The sequence below is a fragment of the Macaca fascicularis genome, chromosome 16 (genome assembly GCF_037993035.2).
Source record: "Macaca fascicularis isolate 582-1 chromosome 16, T2T-MFA8v1.1".
NCBI lineage: Eukaryota > Metazoa > Chordata > Mammalia > Primates > Cercopithecidae > Macaca > Macaca fascicularis.
The window spans coordinates 51,607,667-51,634,784 of NC_088390.1; the positions used below are offsets into that span (position 1 = coordinate 51,607,667).

At 34.8% G+C, this 27,118-nt stretch overlaps 1 protein-coding gene across 11 annotated transcripts in view; it reads right to left on the bottom strand.

Moving 5' to 3' along the window:
- The window catches only part of STXBP4 (syntaxin binding protein 4), a 198,153-nt gene that overhangs the window by 79,715 nt on the left and 91,320 nt on the right, over window positions 1–27,118 (bottom strand). For 5 of the 11 annotated variants that reach the window (XM_015438301.4, XM_015438300.4, XM_015438299.4 and 2 more), the window contains 4 exons: window positions 13,169–13,345; window positions 6,534–6,650; window positions 5,994–6,043; window positions 3,237–3,370 (listed from right to left, as the gene is read on the bottom strand). In XM_015438301.4, the coding sequence (XP_015293787.3) occupies window positions 3,237–3,370; window positions 5,994–6,043; window positions 6,534–6,650; window positions 13,169–13,345 (478 nt within the window). Of the gene's footprint in view, window positions 1–3,099; window positions 3,371–5,993; window positions 6,044–6,533; window positions 6,651–10,363; window positions 10,487–13,168; window positions 13,346–23,085; window positions 23,217–27,118 lie in introns of those variants that run through there. The other 6 variants (XR_012425631.1, XR_010581811.2, XR_012425633.1 and 3 more) reach the window with 3 other exon arrangements.

Consider the following 27,118-nt stretch of genomic DNA (forward strand, 5'->3'; position numbering starts at 1 on the left):
CTCCATATCACAGTTGTGAAATCAGAACTTATCCCAGAGGTCTTTGAATGTTACCCCATACCAAGCCAAGCCATCTAATACCCAGAACTGTACTGAAAACATCATTTTCATAGTTAATTAACATGGACGTTTACATCTTTCTTTCTCTGTCTCTCATTCTCTTTTCATCTATTTCCCAGCATGGGGAAGATTAAAAGTGGCAAACTAGAGGGATGGTGGAATGTTAGAAGCAAGCAGAAAGACAACTAGCAGGTAAGGTGACATTAGGAAAGAGACAGAAAAACAACCAAAATCTAACACACTAATCTACTAATATGCCATATATTAATGGGTACTTGTAATAATGTTTACTGAGCCATCCCAACTAAATTAACTTGCATTTGACATATACAAACGTATCACATTTTATTCTTTAAAGATGGCCACAATAATAACTTCTGACTATATGCTCTTCTATAAAGAGATCTTGTCACTTTCCCATACATGGGTGGAGTCTAAGTCCCATCACCTCAAATTTGCATTGATGAACAGAATATGGTGAAAGTGAGGCTGTGTGACTTCTGAGGCTGGGTCATAAAAATTGATACAGCTTTTGTCTCGCTCACTGAAATACCTATGCTAGAGCCTTGAGCCACCACACAAGAAGTTTAACTACCTTGAGGTCACCATGCTAGGGAGGCCAAATATAGGTAGGTGTTCCAGTTGATAGCCAAAGATGAGCTCCCATCTTAGATGTCCAGCCCAGTAGAGTCATCAGATGATTGCAACCCCAACAGACATTTGACTGCAACCACGGGAGAGTGCTCTAACATGAGCTGCCTAGCTGAGTGCAGTTAGTTAACCAACAGGACCATGAGAGACAATACTAAATTGCTGGTTTAAGCCATTAACTTTTGGGTTGATTTGTTCTGCAGCAATGGTAAATGGAACAGCTTATTTTTTAAAAAGTGCTATGTCTATAGTTCAACCACAATTCAAAACTTACTCCCGACTATGTTTTTTGTGCTAGGAATGTGATAGGTAGGTGCTTCAAATAAATTATATTATTTAATAATCAAACAACTTTTTTTTGAGTAATATCTTCATTTAGTGAAAAAGGAAACGTAAAATACTTTTAAAAGCTCTTTTCTGGCCAGGTGCGGTGGCTCATGGCTGTAATTCCAACACTTTGGGAGGCCGAGGCGGGTGGATTGCTTGAGTCCAGGAGTTCAAGACCAGGCCTGGGCAACATGGAGAGACCCTGTCTCTACTAAAAATAAAAAAATAGCCAGGCATGGTGGTGTGCACCTGTGGTCTCAGCTACCTGAGAGGCTGAGACACCTGAACCTGGGGGTGGGAGTGATGGGGGATGGGGGAGGAGGAGGTCGCAGTGAGCCGAGATTGAGCCACTGCACTCCAGCCTGGGTAGTAGAGCGAGACCGTGACGGTCTCGAAAAAAAAAAACGCTTTATTGCATGCAACTACTTCCTGTGTTATGAATGCAATGTGTTATTGATTCTTTAAGGATAATAACTCCATTTTATTTCAAGAATATAATATAGCTATCTTCAGAATATTAGAGTATTACATTATGTTTATTTAATTAAAGACTTTTTCTCTCTCTCTTCACAATCTTCCTGTTATGTAGTTCTTCTCACCCTTGGACCACTATTAGGTGATTGTTGGTTGTTGGTTCATATTTTAAACAAGGATCAACAATAGAGGTTCCCACTAAGAATGGTATTACACCTAGGGGGCATTTTTGGAAATTTGTGAGGCATTATCTATTGTCACAGGGTTTGGGGATATTTTTGGCATTTAGTGAAAGGGTACTAGGAATGCTGAACATCCTATCATTATAGGATGCACCCAACAGTCCTGTGCAACAAAGAATTGTTCTGTGTCCTGTATAATGTTTAAATGCCCTACTAGAGATTTATGGTGGTAAAACATCTGTTTTTAATTATTCAAATCTGGAACAAAATTCCATTTTTAGATAAACCCCAAATATTTTTGCATAGTTTTAATATACATTACATTTCCTAGGCTTGTACCTAGTATATAAATTGATGGAAGATTTTACTTTCTTCTCTTCAGAACTTTACCATTGGTCACCATTTTGGACAATCATTTGAACATTACTGATGACAATCTGCTCATGCTATTTAAAATGACAATACAGTGTTTCTGTATCAGTCTACATTCATGGTTGCCACATTTATGGTGATTCTCTGTTTAGGTGCAGGCATCTGATGACTACATTATATATCCTAGTATAGTTGTACTAAAGCATTTACATATTGAAATATATATCATTTTATTATAAATCACCTCCCTCTTATTTCTCCTCTATAGTACATTAGCATGCCATTGATTTTTATAAATTATAGGTATAGTTAGGTAAATTATAATTTTCATTGCAGGAAAATAAAGGGTATGTAAGAAATAGTTAGAAAAAGGGAGTTGAAATTCATAAAGAGGCAAAAGTGTCTGGAGAGACACAAAGACACAGATAAAGAGGAAAATGTCCAATCATTTATGTTTTCCCCAAGGATCTCTCTGTCTGTTGGGATGATGGAAGTTACTTAGAGCATTGCCTTACTTCTCTTTCTAGCCCAATGCTGACTCTAGAGGTATCTAGTGACAGGTCATGTAGCTCCTTTAGAGAGGTATTCTCCTGGCCCTAGCATAGGAGGATATGCCTGAGCCAGCAGCTCTGAAGACTAGGGAACTGGTTCAGCTATTCCAAGACAGTTAATTAACTACCTTGCTGACTGCCCCAGAGTCTGTTTCCAGTATTCACAGTCTGTGATCCTGGGGTTTTTTCCACGGTTCTGCTTAACTCATTGAGCAGTTTTGTCTGTTATATTTGAGTTTTGGGGTCTTTTGCTCAGCTGGACTGTATGTTTAATCTTACTCTATCTGTGGTATATTATTATTTAACAACAAGTTCCTCAATGCTGATTCCACTCCTCCAGTTTCCAGTGCTGCTGCCGATTGATTTTTACATTTATTCTTCCATTTCAAAGAAACTTTAGGTGGAAGTAGATGTAAATGCATGTCTTAATTAGAGCTCCATTCTGAGTCTTTACATAAAGGAAATATTCTCCTCCTATGATCTTGGTAGATCAAGATTTTTATTGATTAGGTATCAATTTTGCTGTAGGCAAGCCACTATAATGCAATCCAACTGTCTGACTTCAGTTTTTTTGTTAAATAAATTATTTTTTAAAAGTGAAAAAATGCAGACAACTTACAATCCATATCAAGTAAGGCACGAACAGATTTAACAAGTTCCTTAGACTCAAGTGCCAGCGTTGCTGGGATGTTACGTCCATTCCTTCCCAGCGGTGTGAGGGAAGTCTGAGAAGCTAACACAGCTCTTCTTTCACTATAAAGGCAGTAAAATAAAGTTGAACTCACTACACAATAAATAACATCTATCTTTACTAAATCTGAAGTTGTATTAGTTATAGATTTGTACAAAAATATTTCTATTTCTGAGGAAATTATTTCACATAACTAAAATTGAAGTAATTCACATAAAACAATATTTCTGTCTTCAATTATTTACTACATAATAAGTAGAAATATTTTAAAATTAGGTTGACTTCATGTATGAGAAAGAAGTAATAGAAGGATGACCTGTCTCCTAAATCATTTGTTGGGCTGATTTTGTGAGTGCTTCTGTTTTGCTAATATGATATAATTTTATTTAGTTCCATATAAATTCAAAATAAACACATAAACATGACTTTATTAAAATACATTTATTATTACTTCTAGTAATATTAAATATAAATTCAATATATGTATTTGCTCCTGAAATTCTCTCTTAAACTATTCCATTTTTTGCCTCGAATCAAAAACAGCCTAGAGCATTTATATCACTTCTAAGAAATGCAAATGTCACCTAAAATGAATGCATTCTGATCTAATTAAAAATCAAATGTTTTCCTCAAAAAAACCACTAAAACTTACTTGAAAAAAAACAATTTTAAACTGATGACAAAATTGTCATTATTTATAGTCCATCTTCCTAAGCATAATGATATTAATTCACAAAGTGAAACAAAAGCATCAATTCTCAAATTCAAATACATAGCCTTTATTCTGTGTTGAATGACCAAGGCCAATATCCATGTAGAAGATATGCTATATTGAAATGACTGTACCAGATTTTACTAGTGTTTAATTTACTAAGACATCATGAAATGTTGCTTGATGTAGCTATTTAAAGTCGTCTTTTTTTCCATGAAGCAGTTTAAGGCAAGGGCAGGCTCTGGCTTTCACATAGCCATTTTAACCTTAATTTTTAAAACAAAACTTTTGAATTATTAGTCAAGGTAAAACTAAGACCTTGGAAAGCTGAGGGTGGGTGACACACTTAACCCATATAAGAAATAAATATGATTACTGATTATTTTAAGATCCTTACTGAGAGTAAAAATCATGAAATTCACAGAGTTTTCTTGTATCATAAGCAGCATGGAGAGTAAGAAGACATGTCAGATCCCTTCATCATAAGAAGCAAAACATTACACTAAAATGAGTTTAGAAGTGAATTATAAATATTCTTCTAAATTAAAAAATGCTATGCGGACCAAAATATCTTCATTTATTAAGCTGCTGTTATCACAGTAAAGGGTAGAGTATTTATTTATTTTCTGAGGCAGGGTGTCACTATGTTATCCCGGCTGGAGTGCAGTGGTATGATCACAGCTCATTGCAGCCTCAATCTCCTGGAGCTCCTGGGCTCCAACAATCCTCCTATCTCAGCCTCCCAAGTAGCCAGGAATATAGGAATGTGCCATCACATCTGGCTATTTTTTTTTTGTAGAGATGGGGCCCCACTATGTACCACTATGTTGCTTGTCTCAAACTCCTGGGCTCAAGTGATCCTCCTGCCTCAGCCTCCCAAAATACTCGCATTACAGGCATGCGCCACCACACCTGACCTCATTGAGTCTACCTGTTTCTGCAAGCGTATGTTGCTAGAAGTAGAAGATGTATCTAGGACTAGTGGCAGCTATTATGAGATCAGAAAAAAATTACTTTGGAAATGCATAAACAAGAATCTTTCTTTTATAAATGTCTTTCATCATGTATCAAAATGACCATAAACTTGTGGTTTGAAATAAATAAATTTGATTGGTATGTTTGCAGCTTCTAGTAAGAAACTTTAAATCCAAAACGTATTATGAATAATGACACAATACAGGTATACTCTCCAAATATATTTCTTTTGTTTATATCTACTGAGAGATGAAAATGAAAGAAAATGATTGCATGAATATGTTTTCCAAAATTCTGTTTGCCAGAACAACTAGTCTGCTGTGTTGAGTCTAACCTTTAGTAGTGAACCTGTGACCAGTAACTTTTATTCATATGCAGGACAATTAAAGAATTTCGGCCGGGCGCGGTGGCTCAAGCCTGTAATCCCAGCACTTTGGGAGGCCGAGACGGGTGGATCACGAGGTCAGGAGATCGAGACCATCCTGGCTAACACGGTGAAACCCCATCTCTACTAAAAAATACAAAAAACTAGCCGGGCGAGGTGGCGGGCGCCTGTAGTCCCAGCTACTCAGGAGGCTGAGGCAGGAGAATGGCGTAAACCCGGGAGGTGGAGCTTGCAGTGAGCTGAGATCCGGCCACTGCACCCCAGCCTGGGCGACAGAGCAAGACTCCGTCTCAAAAAAAAAAAAAAAAAAAAAAAAGAATTTCAAGTTAATCTCATCTTTATAGAATTTTTGACAAAGACAGGATAGGTGGTTCCTACCACAATTTTAGATTACAAGGTTACAATGATTGACTAAATACCTCCAGGAATTTCTTTAATAGAGATGGGACCCAAAACAACATGTTCTTGCACCTATTTCCATATGATGGCATCCAATGGGAGTTATGCAGCATCTTAGGACTATTGAAGAGATTTTTACTATTTGAGTCACAATGACCAGATGAAGAATTTAATCACTATCCATATTCTGTAAAAAGCACTTAAATTTTCTTACCTTAAATTTGATAAAGGAGTAGAATTATCAGAAAATACTTCTTGAATTGCCTAGCAACAAACAAGATGGTGAAGGAGATATATAAGTTTGAAAGTTTTTAAAAAAGATCTTTTCTTGATTAATATTTACAACCTCCTCTGTCCACGGATTAAACTGATGTTTCTATTACATGGGGGTGGGGGAAACAATTGAACTAACATGCAATTTTACTCAGAAATATAACAGCTATAAAACATTTCTTTATAAGGTAAATAGCTATCAAATAATGTTTATACATTATCAGGATTTTTATTAAACTATTCATTAATATAGTATATATTTGGAATCACATTACCTTGTGTCAACTATTTCTCTAAACAATCTATAAAATGTGAGCCAATCTTTTCAACATCTATGCAGTTCTAAATCTGATCACAAGTCAGCATTGCTGCTCTGAGACTAGAGAATGTTTCACTAGGTACCAAATACAGTAACATTTATCTATATGCCAGTTGCCTATATATTTTTTAAAGATGAACGTAATAGAACAGAAAAACTTGCCTCTATAAAATGAAGAAGCTTTTCAGTAGATGCCTCAAAAGTTTTTCGAGCCATTTCTGATTTTCGTAATTGGCAGTCAAGTACCATGATTCTCTTTTTTAAATCCTGAACACTTTCCTGCAGAGATATCAAAAGGAACATTTACACATTTCTTCATTTTTATATTACTGATCCCTATTATTCAATATTACAAAATTATTTTTTTCTCTTACTGTACATATATTTTGATTTGGGGAACATGAAATTAACTGCATATTTAAAAGTTAATTTGCATGGAGATGCTGCAAGTTTTATGAGATAAGCTGTATATGAGTTCATTGATTCTTATAGTAAAATACATTTAAATTAGTTTATGGGTTTTTCTTTTTTTTTGCAATGTGTCTTACCAGATGCTGACAGAAACCTCTACCAATTTAACACAACTAAAAATGCTGGATACACACACACACACACACACACACACACACACACACACACACGAAGTAAGACAAAGCTAGCAAGGACGTAAAGGAATTCCATGGAGACATGCAACAGCAATGCCAAGTGAACCCACTGGGGTAAGACAGCACTGAAGCATAATTTGCTTAGAGGGTATATGCTGATCCCTGGTGGCCTACAGTTTGGGGTCTCAACAGTCACAAATGGAAAACAGAAGAACCTTAATGGGAACGAGGAAGTAGTAAACTTCACAGAGGTAAACAGTGTTTTGATGATGGCTCAGGTGACTTGAGTAAAAAAGTTTCTCCAGAATAATTCCTAACCAAAAGTCCCCACTCACGCAGGTTTGGGGCCAGAACTTACATTATCTGTGTGGCCTAAAAAGCCATATGCCGAAATTTTGGTTTAAATTGGTCCTAGGCTAGCAGAAGCAAACACAAAACTCTGGAGAGAGATTTCTAAAACTTGGAGCTCAAAGAATTCCCATTTATAATGCATTGATAGAACATGACCTCACAGACACAAGCAAAAATCACTAAACATATGAGAAAATAAGCTCTATGAATGAAAACTAACTGAAGGAAATAAAGTACAGTATCAGATCTATAAAGACAGCAGATATTTAAGTGAGCAGATACAGAATATAAAGCAATTATGTTTAATATGTTTTTAAAGATAAGAGGGAATTGAAAGTATAATACACAAGAAACTACTGAAATAGATCCAGATAACATAAAAAATAAATCTCAAAAATAAAAATGTAACATAACTACATTAGAAACTTTATTTATAGATTTGACATCCAATTAGATACAACTGTAAAGAGAATGGGTGAACTTGACCACAGAGGTAAAGAAACTTCTCATAATGGAACAGAAAGACAAAAATTGAAATATAAATGGGGAGAAAAGGTAAAGAGAAAACAGCCAGTAGAAGCTATAGCACACATCCAATCTGAATTACATAAGAACAAATACAAAGAATGAAAGAGAAATCACTCAGGATAATAGCTTAGTGATTTCCAGAAATGGCAGAAGACATTGCTCTTCGAATTGGGAAGCTCAATGAATCCCAAACAGTACACATTAAAGAAGTCAACACATGATTCATCATAGTCAAACTGCTGAACACTGAAGCCAAAGAGATCTTAAAATCATATAGAAGGAAACAGATTGCAAACAAATGACAGATTGACAGCTGACATCACAGACATGAAATAAAAACAGTGAAAGATATTAAATGCCAACTTAACATTCTAAATGTAGCAAAAATATATTTCAAGAACAAGAGTTGAATAAAGATATTCTTCAGACAAATAAAATGTGGAGAGCTTTTATCATCAGATCCTTACTACATGAATTTCTAAAATACATACTCATGAAGAAAGCAACAAAGTGAGAAGGTCTGAGGTGTAAGAACGTTTAACAGAAAATGTTAAACATGGAGTCTATTAAGCAAATGCTGACCACACAAAACAAATAATGTCTAATCTGTGGTCTTAAAAGAAAGAACTAAAATACTGCTAAAAATGGAAATTAAGTCAGGAGGGATGATTGGATTTGTGTTCTAAAGTGCTTGTAATATTTAGAAGAAGAGAAAAAAGGTACTGATTAATTTTATAATTGAAGTTAAATTAGAATGTTAAAATTTCTAGGATAATCATTAAAAATTAGAAACAGAATGTGTAACTTCGAAAACAACAGAGAGGAATGATTGTAATGGGGCAAGGTGACATAGGAGAAATCTGAACCAATAAAAAAAATTAGAAAAGGCAGGAAATTACAAACTAGAGCACATGGGGAAAATAAAATGTACAAAATAAGAGGGCAGAAATCAGGCCAAGTGCATGAGCAAATAAAAAAGTGTAGATAGGAAGGTCTTTCCAATTAAAGGTCAAAAATTAGTAAGATGGGAAAAAAATCCAGCTACATGTTATTTACTATAGATACAATTAAAATGTATTGAAAAGTTGAAAGTAAATGTATGGTATTTAGACAAATACCAACTAAAAGAAAGCTGGTGTTACTATTTATTATCAATCAAAAATAAGCATTAAGGGGTAGAGAGGATTACTAGATTGAAGAGTCATGACATTTTCATAAAAGAATTATAACACAATTCCAAGCTTGTATGCACCTAAAAACATTACTTCAAAGTATATACAAAACAATTTTAAAAAGAGAAGCCAAAAGGGAGATTTTGCCACACTTTTATGAGTAAATGATGGCTGTAGCAGACAAATTAATATGAACAGAGAAGAACTGAACCCCACAATTAATGACCCTGATTTAGTGGATTATATAGAACAACAGCATCCAACAAGTTCAGAATTATTTTCAAGCTTACTTTGAACATTTGTAAACAGACTTTTCAAGCTTTCTTTGAACATTTGTAAACAGACTCCAAGGTAAGCCATGAGGCAAATGTCAACAAATTTCGAACAGTTATTATTCTATAAACTAGATTATCTGGTCACAATGAAAGTAACCTTTCTGTGCCTCAGTGGTGTTCATAAATAAAGAAAATCATAAATATGTAAATTCTTCCCAATTTAATCTACATATTTAATACATTGTCAGTGAAAATTCCGATACGTTTTTTTCTTTTGATGGAATTGATAAGCTGAATCTAAAATAGATAATAAAAAATCAAAGGGTCATGTAACCAACACATTTCTGAAGAAAAAGAATTAGGCAGGATGATCAGAGATCAAGACTTACTGTAAAAGATACAGTAAGCAACACCATGTGTTATTCACAGAGGAATATACATTGACCAACAAAAGAGAATAGAGAACCTCAGATTCATACACATATGAAATCTTGATATATGACTGAGATTATTTTGTAGATCACCTAGGAAAGAAGGGGCTTTTTAAACATGGTGATGACATAGTTATTCATTTTGAATAAACAAAGAATGAAATGGATCCTCACCTCATACACTGCCACAAAACCAATTACAGAAGGATCAAAATTTAAAACTTTTAGAGGCACATATAAAAGAATATCTTTATATCCTTGAAAATGGAAGGACTTCTAAAAAGACACATGAGGGTAAAGATTTTAAGTTAGTCTACACGAAAATTAAAAACTCCTGTCCATTTTACCATACAGTGAAAAGGCAAGCTAGAAATTTGGAAGAATATTTTCATAACATATAATTTAACAAAGGATTAGTAACCAGAAGAATCACTACACATCTATATGAAAAAGATAACTAATCCACGGGAAAAAGGGTCAAAAGATATGAAGAAGCATTTCACGAAGAAACACAAATGCCTAATAAAGAGATAAATATATGCTCAACTGGCTACCAGGGAGGAGGAAACCTTGGTTTATAACATTTATGGGTAGAAATAACCCCATTATGGCTGATTTCAAGCTACCAACCTGATATCACTGTACATGGAGTTGAGAAGAGATGCATGCAATCAGCTCTCATGAGCTAGTGTCAGTTGGTCCCAGCATATCACTGTCTCAAAGCCATTAGTAACCAGGGAGATTCAAATTAAACTATAATGACAACACGTATTATAACTACCAGATTGATAAAAGTAAAATAAAACAAAGCATCAGCAAGCATGTGGGGTAAACAATAATTCTTATTCATTACTGGTGGGAGTACAAATTAGTTCAAATACTTTGAAGCATAAGTAGGCATTACCTAGTAAAGCCAAACTTACAATTATTCAACTTAGCAATTCTATTCCTAGCAGGTAACTATTACACATGTGGAGCAGGATACACGTACTAAAATGTTCTTAGCACCATTTATAACAGAAGAGAACAGAAACAATTGCACTGTCCATCAAATGCAGAATGGATAATTACACTGTAGTATATCCACACAATAGAGTACAAAGAAACAATGAGAAGACATGAACTAGCTAAAAACTTCAAAGAGATGAAATGCAAAAACAAAATGTTGAGTGAAGAAAAGCAGGTCAGAATCATACATAGAGTATATTTCTACTTATATAAAGTTGATAAACAGGTAAAACTAAACAACATATTGTTAAGGAATATATACACAAGTACTAAAATTTTCAAGAAAATGGTTAACAATAAATCCAAGAAAGTGGTTCTCTCTGAGGGAAAGGGTGGGAGATGCAACTGGAAAGAAACACTGTGGGTCTTCAAAGGTACTAGTAATGTTTTATTTCTTACGTTGAAGGTGAATAAAAACTCCAAAAGGTAAATAAATAAATAAATAACATAAAGAAAAGGTTATAATGAAAAATAAAAGTATTGTTACAAAAAGAATCTGTTATCCTACAAATAGACACTTGAATCTTAATTCTGTAATATCTTGGTCAATGTCTCTTTAAGCAATCTCACGATTCAAAAAAAAAAAAAAAAAAAAAAGGTTTCCTTCTTTTTTTCCACTGATACTGGGTTTAGAAAATGTTGAATGTTGAGATGCTCATATTAATAGCTCTTTAAAGAGACTTTTTAAAGACTGTTTTCAGAGACAGGTTACTGGCTTACAGTCTTGTTAAGAGAAATGGCATGAGAACCCGATTATGATAAAAGAGAGAAAAACTGAATTAATTATATTACCAGGCAACTTAGGACAAAAATGTTTCTCAGTTAAGAGCTGGAAGAGATTACAAATAACCCAAGCTTAAAAAAAAAACAAAAAACAATGAATAATTTCATGTGAACTTTCTTGAAAGTTATATTATTTAAAATTAAAATATTAAACACTCTTGATTTTTCACTTCAAGAGTAACCGTAATAAATAATACTTTTGATATTGTGATAAATCTCAAAGTATTTTTATACTCAGGCTAAAGCTACATAACATAATCACATATCTATTTTCAGAATGTAAATACTAGGTCACAAATAACAAATATGTAATATTCCTAAATATTGCTGCTTTGTCAACTAAATGTTTTCCTCTTGGCCTTGTGGTATTATCAAAGGGTGATGGGAACTTCAGCCTTCTTGTGGAATTGGTTTAAGTGAACAGATGTGAGAAATAGTCTACTGACTTTTAACAGATTTCAAATTTTCTTTGGTAGTTTGCATTTCTAACACCAGTTTCATTTTCATGTGGTATATTTAAAGTATTTAACCTTTTAATGTTTAAATAAATAGTCATAAATTATTCAGATTTGCTTTATGTTCTCTTAGAAACTGATTGGATTTGAGATATAAATAACCAGTTATGTTTATAAGTGAACAAATGTATGAATATTTATTTCAATTTATTCGATTTTCTACCTTAATTCAGTAAAGTAAAAATATATATGACTATTATAGTTTTTTGAAGCCTCTTCACTGAATATAGTATGTATTACGTAAAAAAAATTGCATAAAAAACTTTGCACTGTCCAGGCGCGGTGGCTCATGCCTGTAATCCCAGCACTTTGGAAGGCCGAGGTGGGTGGATCACCTGAGGTCAGGAGGGCAGACCAGCCTGGCCAAGATGATGAATCCCTGTCTCTACAAAAACACAAAAAAAATAGCTGGGTGTGGTGGTGGGTGTCTGTAACCCCAGCTACTTGGGAGGTTGAGGCAGCAGAATCACTTGAACCTGGGAGGCGGAGGTTGCAGTGAGCCGAGACCACGCCATTGCACTCCAGCCTGGGTGACAAGAGCAAAACTCTGTGTCAACAACAACAACAACAAAAAGTTCACACTGGCTTCTGAAAAAAATTCAGTATTTTGCTATTGAAACTGGAAAATCATCTATTGGAAACTATTTTAGTACACCGTACATTAAAAAAAATTCAAACTCAGTTTCTTCCCATTAATTATCTAGGCATTAGGCAAACATTCTTTCACTTTTATGCTTCCTTGAATGCTCTAATCAAAGAGCATACCCATTCCTAGACTCCCCTCCTCCCATTCCCATAAAATAAATTAGCAAGTTTAGAAACAAAAGAAAAAAACCAGTGTAATCAACTAAATGTTAAAGAGTTCCAGGACTTAATACCTGAATTGAACAATGTTGACCGTTGACCTAAATAAATTTGGGGCACATGCTTTTCCATCCCAAAGCCATCTGGATAAAGGAAGGCTCAAGACCTTTACATTACCCCCATCAGGACACAGCATCCTATCATTGAATAATAGAAGACAAACATTGACCTAGTTTAGAAGAGCAGATGAAAAGAAAATGAAAACAGGATACATGACAACGGCAAGGAAACCATGGTAACTGGAAGAGATGACTGCTTTGCTTACTTTATTTTGGTCAGAATAATCAGCAAGCTGAGCCTTTAACTCTGTAATCTTGGCCTCTAACAGACGGATCACTTCTTCATAGTCCATTTCCATTCCATGTGCCTGTCTCTGCGCAGCTTCAGCAAGATGAATCCGACTACGCAGGGCTCTTGTTTCTTCAACTACAGCTTTTGCTTCCTAAAGATTTCAAAATTAATGTCATTTAAAAAATATGTAAGAAATACTTCCGAGGTTTACACAAAATATTTTCCCTGCTCTGGAAGTTACAATTCCAAAAAGTCAATATACATATTTTTTTTATTTTTTAATTTGAAAATTAATAGTTATGTTATTTTATTATATGAGGTAGTTGCCTGATCTTACTTTTTCCTTTGTTGATTTCAGTATGGAAACTCTTGACTTCATATACCTAGCATAACATTTTGAAAATAAAGGATGTAGAAGAGTTGAAAATGGAAAACAGAAGAATAAGAATGGGCTCAAAAGATAAAAAGAGTAGGCTACAACAAAACTCAAGTAGGTGGTAGGACTCATGTTCTAAAAAGGCTCTTGTAGTGTCATCAGATGCTGCGGAGAGATTTGTAGTAGTGTTATGGGGCTTCTCCATGGACCAAGTTCCGGAGGCCAAAGTTATCTCAGGGACATCAATCTATCTACTACTTCTCACTTTCGGTTTAAGTCAAAAGGTAGCATTTAGTAGCAAAGTACATAATTGTGTTGTTGAATGCAATGCTCACAAGACATTTATTAAACACATGTTATGTCCCAGGTGCTTCACATGTCTTTTCTTACTTAATCTTTAAAACAATATTGAGAGAAAGACATTACCAAAAAACATTTCATACACAAGCAAACAGACTCAGAGAAGTTATATGACCTGTTCAAGCACACACAGCCAGAATCTGAAACTAGGTCTGCCTGACTGCATCATTAATGCTGTCTTTCTACTGTTTTACTCTGCTTCTAAATGAAAAAACAAAAACTCCTCATACAGCTATACCCTCCACCTTAGGAAGAGGATAGGGTAGCCAAAACCACTTGCTCTCTCAAAATGTAGTTGGAGGGAAAAAAATGTACTTCGGGACTGGGTCAAAGAAAGTCCCCCAGGATACCAATATAATTTAATATGGCACTTCTTATACTGTAAGCCATTTCTTTTTATTTACTTGATGCAGAAATCTCTTTTCTCTGCGATAGAACTTTCTGCTCCAATTGCCATGGCTAATATTAAACTATGGCTATTTTAATTTTTTCAGAGCTGTTAAGGGACATTTGCTTTTGTTTGAGCCTAAATACATTTGAAGTGCTGGGAGGGTTAGGAACGCTGGCATATTCTTAAGGGTCAGTTTTTCATTCATACATTCAATACTGATTTATTAAGTATTTACTATGTGTCAGGTTCTGTTTCAGGTACTGGGGGTAGACACTAAACAATATAGACAAAAAGCCTTCCCTCTTGCTCTTTGGAATTTACACTCTAAGTTTGGGGAGACAGGCAGTAAATCAGGGATGAGACGTAAATGTCTCATTGAGAAGATAACTGACCAGAGACCTGCAGGAGGAATGGAGTCAGGATTTCCCAAGGAGAAGCTTTCTAGGAAGAGGGAACAGTTTTCATGAAGGCCCTGAGATGGAGTTGTGCTTTACATCTTCCAGAGAACAGCAAGGAAGCCAGTGTAGCAGAGGTAGGAGTGGTAGGGTCCAGGAAGAGGGGAGTAGTAAGACATGAGGGCAGAGTGGTAACAAGAGTGAATATAGGGATGGAGGTAGAGTGAAGTGGCAGAGGCTAAGAGAATTTGTAGGCCGTTGCAAGGACTTTCGTTTTACTCAGGGTGAGACAGGAAATGATTGGAGGGTTTTGAGCAGAGAATCAATGTGATCTGACTTAAATTTTAAAAATGTTACTTTTGCTGCTGTGTTGAGAATAGACTGTAGATGGTGGGCAAGGCTGGAAGCAGGGAGAAGAAAAAGGAGACAGGCAAAAAATTAACTGTAGCTTCTATAAGGGTGATAGTGGTGGAGTTGGTGTGAAGCAGTTAGATTCTAAATATAGTTTGAAGGTAAAGCCAATAGGATAGTTCATCAATAGCATTTATTTAGCAGCCACTGCATGCAGCAAATATGTTTATGACAAAAATACAAAAGGGTAAAAGATAACCTCTCCTTTTCTGTCTCAACTTAGAATATCAGGTATGACTTAGATAAATGGATGAATAAAAGAGGATGTTACAAAAGAGAACCATGTGAACAAAGGAAGAGAGACAAGCAGAAATGTGTCACACTGGGAAACAATACTAGATCAATTATGATTGGAGTAGAGACTTGCTATAGGGGAGTAATGGACAAAAAAAGGTCGTGCCAAGGGAGGGAGTCAGGCTCTGATAGAAATGGCAGGCATGACGGGAAAGGAGCTTGAGTCTGAAGAAGACTTGAAGGTTTCTGAGCAGAAAATGATATGAGAAAACAGTGCTTTAGAAAGCTAAATTTGGCAGCAGGGTGCCAGATGGAGAGATGTGGTCAACCGATTGCCTTCTATGCCCTTGACTCAAAGAACTTTATTTCCTTGTATCTGAAAGTAATTGTTTTATAATAAAAGAATACTTTTGGAAAGAAATATCTGGAAAAGATAGGTACATTAACCTAGTCTACCACATCAGTCAATTTCATTCAGATGATCAAGAGAGTCTCTAGTGACACAGCTGGATCAACTTCACACCAGACTGCTGCCGTGCATACAGGAGGTAATGGCTGGCTATGTGCCAGTACTATTCTCAATGTTTTACATCCATCATCTCAGTTTATCCACACACTGCCATGGATGTGTCTATTATTATCCTCCTATTATTATCTGCATTTTATAGACAGGACATTGATGCACAGGAAAGTTAAGTAACTAACTCAGAATCACAAACCTAATAAGTGACAGAGCTAAGATTTGGCAGTCTAGTTATAAAGTTCACGTTCTTGGCTACTATGCTGTACTACCCTGCCTACTACAGAAAATATTTTTTAAAAATCACTTTTAGATGACAATATTATCAGTGCCCAGTCCTGGCTGAGCTTATGATGTGGTCATTATAATAGGTGTATTTGAAGCTGCTTCACTCTCCATTTTTCATTCAATCAAGCTAAAAAAAAAAAAAAAAAAAAAAAAAGCCTCTAAAGAGAAAGAGGAAGGGCAGAAAATTCTCCATAGCTGCAATGAAGAATAACTAATTTGATGATTTGTCTTCTTCACACTCACTTCATGCAGCTTTTATTCCTCTATAAAAACAGCACTTTTATTTTTGTTCAAAGAATGCTAGTTAATTAAATGAAGAATCTGGATGGAATTTATATAGCCATTATTGTGCACTGATGGTAATACAGTGTGAAATGTAGTTGGGTGGTAAAAGATGCAGAGGTTTTGATGCTGAATAAATTCATGCTATTTCTTTTGTAAATATATAACTGTCAGGTTGGTGAATGTGACCCCTTAGCAAAGTTCTAGCCCAGTTACCACTGAATGGCTGTTTAAAAGATTAGTGCATTGAAATGATGACTTTCAGAGGAAGCAGTAAAGAAAAGATAACAGCAGTGTGCTGTATTTAGCAATACAAGATCACATAAATCCATTTTCTCTTTTCCTCCCAGGCTGTCTTCTAATAAATAACTGTACAGCCTCCTATGTCAGTAACAATTGAGCCAGAATTTTCCTGGTACCTCACCATGAGACTGAAATCCTATCAGGGAAAATGCTGTAGTCTATTTACTGATTTACTATATACTAGATAGAGTTTAATTCAATTTAGCAGGTTAGATGATAAAAGAAAAACGAAGATATAGTAGTAAGTCAGAAAATCCACAAAAGCATTATGCTTTTTAATACTAAGCAGTGTGAGCAAATGTACTAGAAGGGAATCCTGAATTATGAAGTAAAATCTCTAGCTTTTTTTATTTTTTATTTTGGCAACACTGAGGAAATGTCTTCAACTTACACTGTCCCTTGATAAAATGAGGTTTTTCTGCCTCACGATTACATAATGAATCTTTAAAGAAAATCAGCTCGAAGTCTTTTTTGAAAACGTTATCTGAACTAATGAAAATCTTTGTAGGCTACCAATACTTTGGACTTTTGTTGGGACAAAGCACAGTAACAGCTCACACACAGGACAATAAATATGCTATGTGTTTTTCCACATACAGCACTTTTCCCCCACAAGGTAACATGATCTAGAATGAAAAAGCATGGGCTTTGGATAGGACATAACTAGGTTAGAATCTCAGATCAGAATCTTACTTTATAAAAATTTTCTGGCTGTGTAATTTTCTAAGACTCAGTTGCTCATTTTTATAATGGGAAATCACACCTATTTTATTAGTTCAAAACTACTCTCACAAAAGAATTGAAGAAACTACTGTAGTTCTTGGCACAATTTTTTCCTTTTCCTCTTTCTCACCTTGAAAAAAATATACATAATCACCTGTGTGATCAGAGAGCTAGACAAAATAATTTATTAAGGGTTTTCCTGAGGCACTCAATTAGTAACACCAGCTCTTGAACTTTGGAGAGTTGTTTGGAAACACAATTTGCATACGTATTTTTTAATGTTAGCAACAATCATGCAAAGCCCTTTCCTCTAGTTACGAGTTGTAATGAATGGCTCCCTACAGTAGACGGAAAAAGCATTAATTGCAGTGGCCCATCTGTAATTAGGCTAACACATTCACATCACCAACTTTAAAAGTTCTGCAATTTTTAAGTTCATCAGTAAATCTTTCAAAACGTCAATAGGTGACAGGAGAAAAATGTGACTGCAAAGAGAAATTGTTTTTGTGCAATGTAACCTATGCTGCCAAGCCCTAAAGAATACTTCTCTTATCAGCTTCCTACATCCACTCTTTGGAAAGCCCTTCTTGGTCTTGGTACTATTACAGCTTGTGAAAAAGATTAAGGGTTACTGCAGGAAAAGGGCTATTGAATTAAAATGCTTAAAAGTAAGTTATATCTAGCTTCCTTAACTTATGAGTCTGATTTGTTAAAATATATATAATATACCTATCAATGGATAATCCCAAAATGCTTTGCAGATATTGACAAATGAAGGTATAAATCACTCCTCAGGCATGAATGTGTATGGGGGAGAATATGAATTCGTAGAACTTTTTAATAAACCTCTGACATATGCTTTCTTTTCTCTTTCCTCACTCCCCCTTCATGATTCATCTAGCCAACTCCTCCTCCTCCTTACCTAACCGGTAATTAACCACTGCGAAGTCTTCATTTATAATGTAATTTGCAGCCATTGCTTAATTTCCATTCTAAACACTGTATTACTGATTTATGTCTTTATCACCTCACGCTTGGGTACTATGAAAATCACATATGTGATCACCCTGCCTATTGTGTTCTTTACTGTAATGTATTCTGCATACTTCTGAAAGACTGATTTCCTCAAAATATTGCTGAAGTACCACCTTAGGTAACAAACCTAAGAACATGGTACATGATAAAATATATCCTCATTCTTCATTCTTCAAAGTTCTCTACTACCTAATCCAAATCAACCCACTTACTAGCTTTAGTCCACTTAACTCTCAGATGATTCCCATATCCAAGTACATTAACTTACCACATTTACCAGATGAAATTTTTCCACTTCCAAGACACTTTGGGTCACATTAATCCTCTAGGTATATATACTTTTCACCTTTTTCCATCATCTAGGTGTTACTTGTCCTTCAAAATCTTTCTTAGATTTCACCTTATCTGTTTTTTCCAGTTTACTTTTGTATAAATGATCTTTCTCTCCTTTTTAATCTTTTATATTTTTCATCTGTAATTAATCATATATTTAGTACTCTTACTGCTATCTTGAACTGTCATTAAAATGCTTTATTACCCAACTTTCTAAAATCAAAGGGTCTTGACTGCCCAAATTAGAACACAATCTGTCTGAGAGTAAAAACCCTATCTAATATGAGCAGGTGCTCTACTTAACATAAAATGAGATATAACTGAGTTGACAAGCCATGAAAATGACTATTTCATTTTTCATATAAAAAAACTGCCTTAAGGAACTTTACGAGGCAAGAAGCTTTCATAGGAAATTTCTTCAAAAAAGGGTTCAGATTTATGGGAATATTAGAATTACATTTCATTTAACAATTAAAATAATAATCATAAACCATGCTTTGAGAAACACCATATAATAACAGGCAAATTATTTCATTATACTCTTTTTTTTGAGACAGTCTCACTCTGTTGCCCAGGCTGGAGTGCAGTGGTGTGATCTCGATTCACTGCAACCTCCACCTCCCAGGTTCAAGGTGACCTCAAGACATTTGCCTGCCTCGGCCTCCGAAAGTGATGGGATTACAGGTGTGAGCCACCATGCCTGGCTGCATTATATTCTTTTTATATAAATTTTAAAAAATCTTTTTACAGTATTTATCAAGCAAATAAGACTAAGTGGAATGAAGAAAATACCAATGCTAAAAATGACAATTATACTTGTCAATTTTATTTCTTGTTTTCATTAAATATATACGATTTTAAAATTATGAACATTAGTTTATATTCCTTAAAAATTACAATTTTCGGCTAGGCGAAGTGGTTTACATCTGTAATCCCAGCACTTTGAAAGACCAAGGCAGGTGAATCACCTGAGGTCAGGAATTTGAGGTCAGCATAGCTAATACGGTGAAACCTCATGTCTACTAAAAATACAAAAATTAGATGGGTATGGTGGCAGGACCCTGTAATCTCGGCTACTTGGGAGGCTGAGGCAGGAGAATTTCTTGAATTTGAGAGGTGGAGGTTGCAGTGAGTTGAGATCACACCACTGCACTCTAGCCTGGGTGACAGAGAGAGACTCTGTCTCAAAACAAACAAACAAACAAACAAAAAAAAACCACACAATTTTCCATCATGAGAAGTACAGTGCATGTTCTCTAAGACTAAATAATCTTGACGGTCTTTTTCAACCTTACCTAATCCTTGATTCCACAATTTAGGTAGCAACACTTATTTTTAAAGTGTGTAATAATGACGGATATCTAGAACTTCAAGAAACAAAGATTTTCTTTATTTTGTATGATAAAGTAAAATCCATCCTCATTTTGCAAAGAAAGATAGGTTAAGCTTTTGGAAGAAAAGCAGGTCAATGAGATTATAATTAGCTCTAATTAACCCTCCCAAGAGCTTTCAACTTTTTTTACCTGCAGCTGCCTCACTCTCCAAAAGGTGCAACATTGATTTCTGCCTCTGACCATCAAAGAAAATCAAAGAAACAATTTTCAATCTCCTTTATAAACAGAAGTCCCTAATCAAGGACAGATATAAAAATACAACTAATTGATAAATTTTATCATATGAAAATTGTTCACTATATAAATATCAGTTATAACCCTCTTTGAAAAATATATTTAACCCTGAACAAGTATTTTCTGGTTTAATGAAGACTGACAAAGAAAACAACAACAACAACAACAAAAAACTTTCCTAATTCTCCAATTCTGGTTACACAAAAGGGAAAATTTATAGTATTGGAAATTTCCTTTCATAATTGAAGATTAAACTCTTTTCATTGAAAAATGGTACAGTTCAAAAGCAACTTTTGGGGTATTAAACATTAGAATTCATCTGAAATTTGGGATTTAAGGGAGATCTGGTCTTTAAAACATAAAAATATTCCTTCCAAATTAACCTTTAGAGATTTAATTAAATTGGAATCAAAATTTCATCAAATTTTGTTTTGGAGGAACTTGACCAAGAATTCTAAATTCAAAGCTAGACATAACAAGAGCTAAATAAAAAGATTCTTAAGTTGATGTCGATGAATAAATCAGTGAAAACTGGTAAGCAAATTTTGAAACTACAAGAAATAAAGAAAGAAACAAGAGGAAACACGGCCCAAGAATTTAAGGCTTTCATAAAGCAGCAATAGTTGGTAATGGCCAAAGAGGAGTTAGATAAAACAGTCATTTACCTAATAAATATGTATTGAAAAAGCAACTAGAAAGACCAGATAGCCCCACACAGACCCTATATTATGTAAGAATTTAATCTATGACAATGGTGATAACACAAAACAAAAGTGGTTGCGACAACTATTTGGAAAAACAGTGTAAAGTGTAGACCCTCATCTCATACCATATGTCTAACAAAATAATTTCTTAGATGAATTAAAGATATTACAGGGATGTGCGTAAATATATATCTGAAATATGGCTAGGAATGAACTTAAAGTTATAAAAAAGGAAAAATCATAAAGGCAAAGGTTTGACAACACAAAAACACTTACGTTTAAAAACTTCAAAAAAAAATTAGACTGTAATCCCAGCACTTTGGGAGGCTGACGCGGGTGGATCACAAGGTCAGGAGTTCGAGACCAGCCTGACCAACATGGTGAAACCCTGTCTCTACTAAAAGTACAAAAATTAGCCAGGCATGGTGGTGTGTGCCTGTAATCCCAGTTACTCAGGAGGCTGAGGCAGGAGAAACGCTTGAACCCAGGAGCTGGAGGTTGCAGTGAGCCAAGATCATGCCACTGCACTCCAGTCTGGGCGACACAGCAAGACTCCATCTCTAACAAACAAACAAACATTAGAAAGGCAATTTGTAGACAGAGGGAAATATGTGCCCCAGAATTGGCAGAAATAGGGTTAATAACTACAGCATAAAGAGATCTTATAATTACAGTAGTGAAAGGGGAAAAACAGTGATTAAGAATATGAGAGGAGGAAAGAGGAAAAAGCAGTGGTGGGAAGGGGACACAGACAAGATAAAGGGCACGTGGCAGGGGCAGCAGAATACCACTAGCAACCACATTAGGAAATCAGCTGCCTTCAATACTGAAGAACTGCGATGAAGTTCACAATTTAATTTCAAATCCATGGTTACAGACAATCTTTGATATCTCATATGGATGACAGTTAATCAAAGTAATATTTTCAAACAGAGTGATTTATTTATGTGGGATTAGGCATGACTAGAGAAGTCTTGTTTTTAACTCTAAAATAGCTTGTGAATAAATCATTTAACACAATGTCATGAGTCCCATACTGAAGTAAGGGACAGAAAGTGTTTCTCACATAGTAAACTGCCAAGATAAGAGTTTTACAGTATCAACTGCCTTATCACTACTTCCTCCTTGGGTAAAATTTACTAGTTTGTCAGCCAAATTAATTTATATTGCTCTAACATTAAGAAATGCAAAATGTTCAGCTTCTAAGTCGTTGTTTAAAATATACTCTCAAAGATGTTCTTAGCAACTGAATAATGGAATTTTAGTGATGCGTATTTGTTTGTTTCTAGTAAAGCAAAGAAAATTATGGGGACTAATGCCTACTTTTCTATATAGATATGCCTCTAACAACTCACCAGCCACAGGGCACCTATTATGAAATGCTTTCTAGAAAGTGATGATTTGGCTCTATTTTTATTTTTCCTTACTAGATTGAGAGCTCCTTGTAGAACTGTATGTTTAGCATTCACAATGACTCCATATAAAGCATGCATTTAAAAATGTTTCTTAAATTCTCTTACCAAGTCTCCCTTATAAGTTACTACAGGGCTGTGTGAAACAATTGATGATAAAGTATGACATGTGATCCCTAAATAGCCAGAAAATAAGTGACTCACAGTATGGAACCTAGAACTTTAACAGCATCAGTTCTAAATAGGCCAACCTACCGTAGGCAATAATCAAATGAACTGGAAGGTTCCTATGAAGAACTGCAGAATCTTCCAACATTGAAAATTCTGTGATTCTAAATTGGGTTCCATATTATAAATAGGATAATAAAATTTATCTTAGAATCATTAAGATGGTAAGATCTTTTCTACAATTAAAAAGACCAACAACTATTTGGAAATGATAATTTTGAAATAGACACTTTTGTTTGCCAATGCTTGCTTAGAAGGCTACATTCACCTCTAATGAATCACTAGGTACAGTTGGTATCTGTGCAAACAGGAATGCCAGCTGGGCTGTCCAAAAGCTATGTGCTGGTGTTCCTTCTCCAAGCTCACTGTCTTCACCTTAGGCAGTTTCTTGGGCAGAGTCTAATGGTGGAGAATACAGGAGTCACTTTCTGAATCACAAAAAAGGAATTAGTGTAAAAAAAATCCAATTAAGTTTGTTTAATGAGTTTCTTCAACCAGATTGCTGTCTATCACTATAAGAGCTTTATAACTTCTTTTCTCAAAGAGATTTTTAAAAATCTTTTTAAAAAGCCTTTTCCAACTTCCAGGTACACCAATCAAAGCTCATCATCATTGGTCATTAGAGAAATGCAAATCAAAACCACAATGAGATACCATCTCACGCCAGTTAGAATGGCGATCATTAAAAAGTCAGGAAACAACAGATGCTGGAGAGGATGTGGAGAAATAGGAATGCTTTTACACTGTTGGTGGGAATGTAAATTAGTTCAACCATTGTGGAAGACAGTGTGGAGATTTCTCAAGGATCTAGAACCAGAAATACCATTTGACCCAGCAATCTCATTACTGGTTATATACCTAAAGGATTATAAATCATTCTACTATAAAGACACATGCACACATATGTTTACTGCAGCACTATTCACAATAGCAAAGACTTGGAACCAACCCAAATGCCCATCAATGATAGACTGGATAAAGAAAATATGGCAAATATACACCAGGGAATACTATGCTGCCATAAAAAAGAAGAGTGCGTGTCCTTTGAAGGGACATGGATGAAGCTGGAAACCATCATTCTCAGCAAACTAACACAGGAACAGAAAACCAAACACTGTATGTTCTCACTTATAAATGGGAATTGAACAATGAGAACACATGAACACAGAAAGGGGAACATCACACACTGGGGCCTATCTGGGGATCGAGGGCAAGGGGAGGGATAGCATTAGGAGAAATACCTAACGTAGATGAAGGGTTGATGGGTGCAGCAAAGCACCATGGCACGTGTATACCTATGTAACTAACCTGCACCTTCTGCACATGCATCCCAAAAAAAAAAAAAGCCTTTTAAGATAATTGTAGAGATGGAGTCATGATTTGTTGCTCAGGCTGATCTTGACCTCCTGGTCTCAAGCAATCCTCCTGCTTTGGCCTCCTAAAGTGTTGGGATTACAGGCATGTATAGGAGAATGTACTCTTTATCCAATCTCCCCCAGCAGTTACATCTTGCATGACTGTAATAGACTATCACACCTAGGAAACTGACATGGATACAATCCACCAACTTTATTTAGATTTAACTAGTTTTAAATGCACTCATCAATAAAAAGGAACAACCTAGAATCTAGATGAATCCCAAGGGAATTATTGCTAAGTAAAAAGAATCAATCCCAAAAAATAATATACTGTATGATTTCATTTATACAATATTCTTGAAATGACAACATTATGGAGATATAGAATAGATTAGTGTTTGCCAGGTGTTAGGGGAGCAGGTAGGATGTGGCTGTGGTTATAAAAGAATAGCATAAAGGATCTGTGTAAAGAGGGTTTTTGATAGAAAATAAAAGTTGACATTCTGAGGCCACAGTGACTATCTGAAATGGAAACAGGAACATTTTACTACAGCATGCTTTTAGAACAGAAAAGACTGACAAATATATGTATTTTTCTTCTTTTTCCCTCTGGAGATAGCATCTTAAAACACCTACTAGTGCTATATGAAAAGCTAGTAAAAATTTAGATCACTAAAGAGAAAAAAGAGTGAGAAATCATATCAATTCTAAAAATTAGAGGCTTTACTGCTTTTTAAATAAATACACAATCTTTAAAAGTGTGAAAATGTGAAAAGTACTTTAGGAATCACTTATTATTGTTGTTCCTTTTAAAGATATATTTAATTTGTTGCTTCATCTGAAAACTAAGATAGCTCACGTCAGCTGCACTAGCTGTTACTTGATTCATGTTCAACCTCAATTGTCCACAGAGAATCCTATCTTGATTTGACCTTACATTTCTGCCTCAGGACTTCACGCTCTCCTCAAGAACTGAACCCAACCTTTACACAGGTGAGGCCAACTACAACTGGGCTTATCTGAACCTAGAGAATTTGCCAAATGCTTAAGATCCCACGTTTCTTTAGGGCAAAGACTGGTTGAGACAAGCTAAATATTTTGGCTTTGGACTGTTCACCAATTCATTGCTGCCTTAGGTCATAATACTATGCTGAAAGAAACTTTAAAAACAATGTAAGTGTGAGAGTAGGCTTTAGAAAGCTGTTGATCAAAGGAAGTTGCTAAAAGAGTGGCCCATGCCTGTTAAAAATTGTTAGAACTTGAAGAAAAAATAACAACAATTTCATGGGAAATTGTGCTCATGATTTTAAACTTAAGTTCGGTTATTCTGTAAGACATAAAAACTCAAAAAAAAAAAAAAAAAAAAAAAAAAAACTTGAGTTTTAGAGAACAGTACAGCTAATTCTTTTCAAAACAGTAGGTATTCTGGTAGCTATCCCTGATTGAAAAAAACAATGAAGGTGATCCTTCCAGTGAAAAATGAGCCCTTCACATCCTGTTTTAATAATTAGGTTATCTACATGTTTAAGGAATTCACATGGGATGATCATTAGTACTGTACTAGCTTGGTGTAAAGATCTTCAGAAGGATATCAAAGGAAAGAAACTGCCAAATTTCATACAATTTAAGTTTCTAGTTTTCAAACATTTTTAAGAGAAGAGTTATACACACTCTGTAATTTTTAAAGACTCATTTATTGTGAAAAAAGAAATCAATCTTTGGAAAAATGGAAAGGTATTTTCACTAAAGCATAGGTACTCTTTCATTAACAATAGGTCTGTATCATCAAAATCCTTTTAACAAAGTAATATCAATCTATATACATAAGAAAAGCTGAATAGTACCCATGGCCAACATATTTTAAAATTGGATACTTTTAGGGTTGATTTTGGGTAGTCTACTTTTTTTTAATGGTGTTTGTTTATGAAATGAATGGTGTTTCAGTATGTATGCATGTAGGTTTGTATACACAGATGTATACATGTATTTTTAATTATTTTTGTTTAAACTGGAAACTATACACTAAGTACTACTCTGAATTCACACATTTTTAACCTCAATCTCATTTGTCTTATTTTGTTGATTGCATCATTACAGCCTCTCAGTCACTAAATTACAAATCCTTGACTGTTGTCTCTCCTTATTACTGCACATTCTATCACTGTTATATTGGGTTGACTTTATCCTCATGGTGTCTTTTGCATAGACCTTTTTGGTATATTACTATTTATGATTACCCAGTTAAATCCTCCATTGCCTATTGCCTGGACAAGGGCTTCTCAAATTTTAAGGTGCAAACAAATCATCTGAAGACTTATTAAGTGCAGAGTCTGATTCTATAGATCAGGAATGAGACCTGAGACTTTGCATTTCTAAGTTCCTGATTGCTCTCCTGTTGCTGACCACTCTGAGTAGAAAGGATGTAGAGTTCTACATCAGCATTTCTAATCACAGTAGCCACTAGTTGTATGTGGCTACTGAGCACCTGAAATATAGCTAGTTGACTAAGGAACTAAATTTTAAATTTTTAATTTAATTTTAATTAGTTTGTATTTAAGTTTAAAAACTCAAGTAATGTAAGTTTTTTCACAAATAAGACTGTATTGTTTTGGCACAACTAAGATATTAAGATATTTACTTAAGATATTATTTTTAAGATTTAATATATTATTGTTGAACTGTAATGTCTGTGTCAGGCACATGAGTCATTTGAGTAGTATACATAAACGCATAACTGATGTGGTCAGTGTCAAAAAATTAATTAATTATAAATCTTTTTTTACAACTAATATGTACACATAGTAGGTTTATCTGAATATTTTATGCAATCAGCATGAGTTACAATGAAACCTAGGTAAATCATATTAGTAATTAAATTAAAATACTTATTTTTATTAGGCTATAATTATTTTTTATTTTTTCTATTTAGTAAAAATTTGTCCA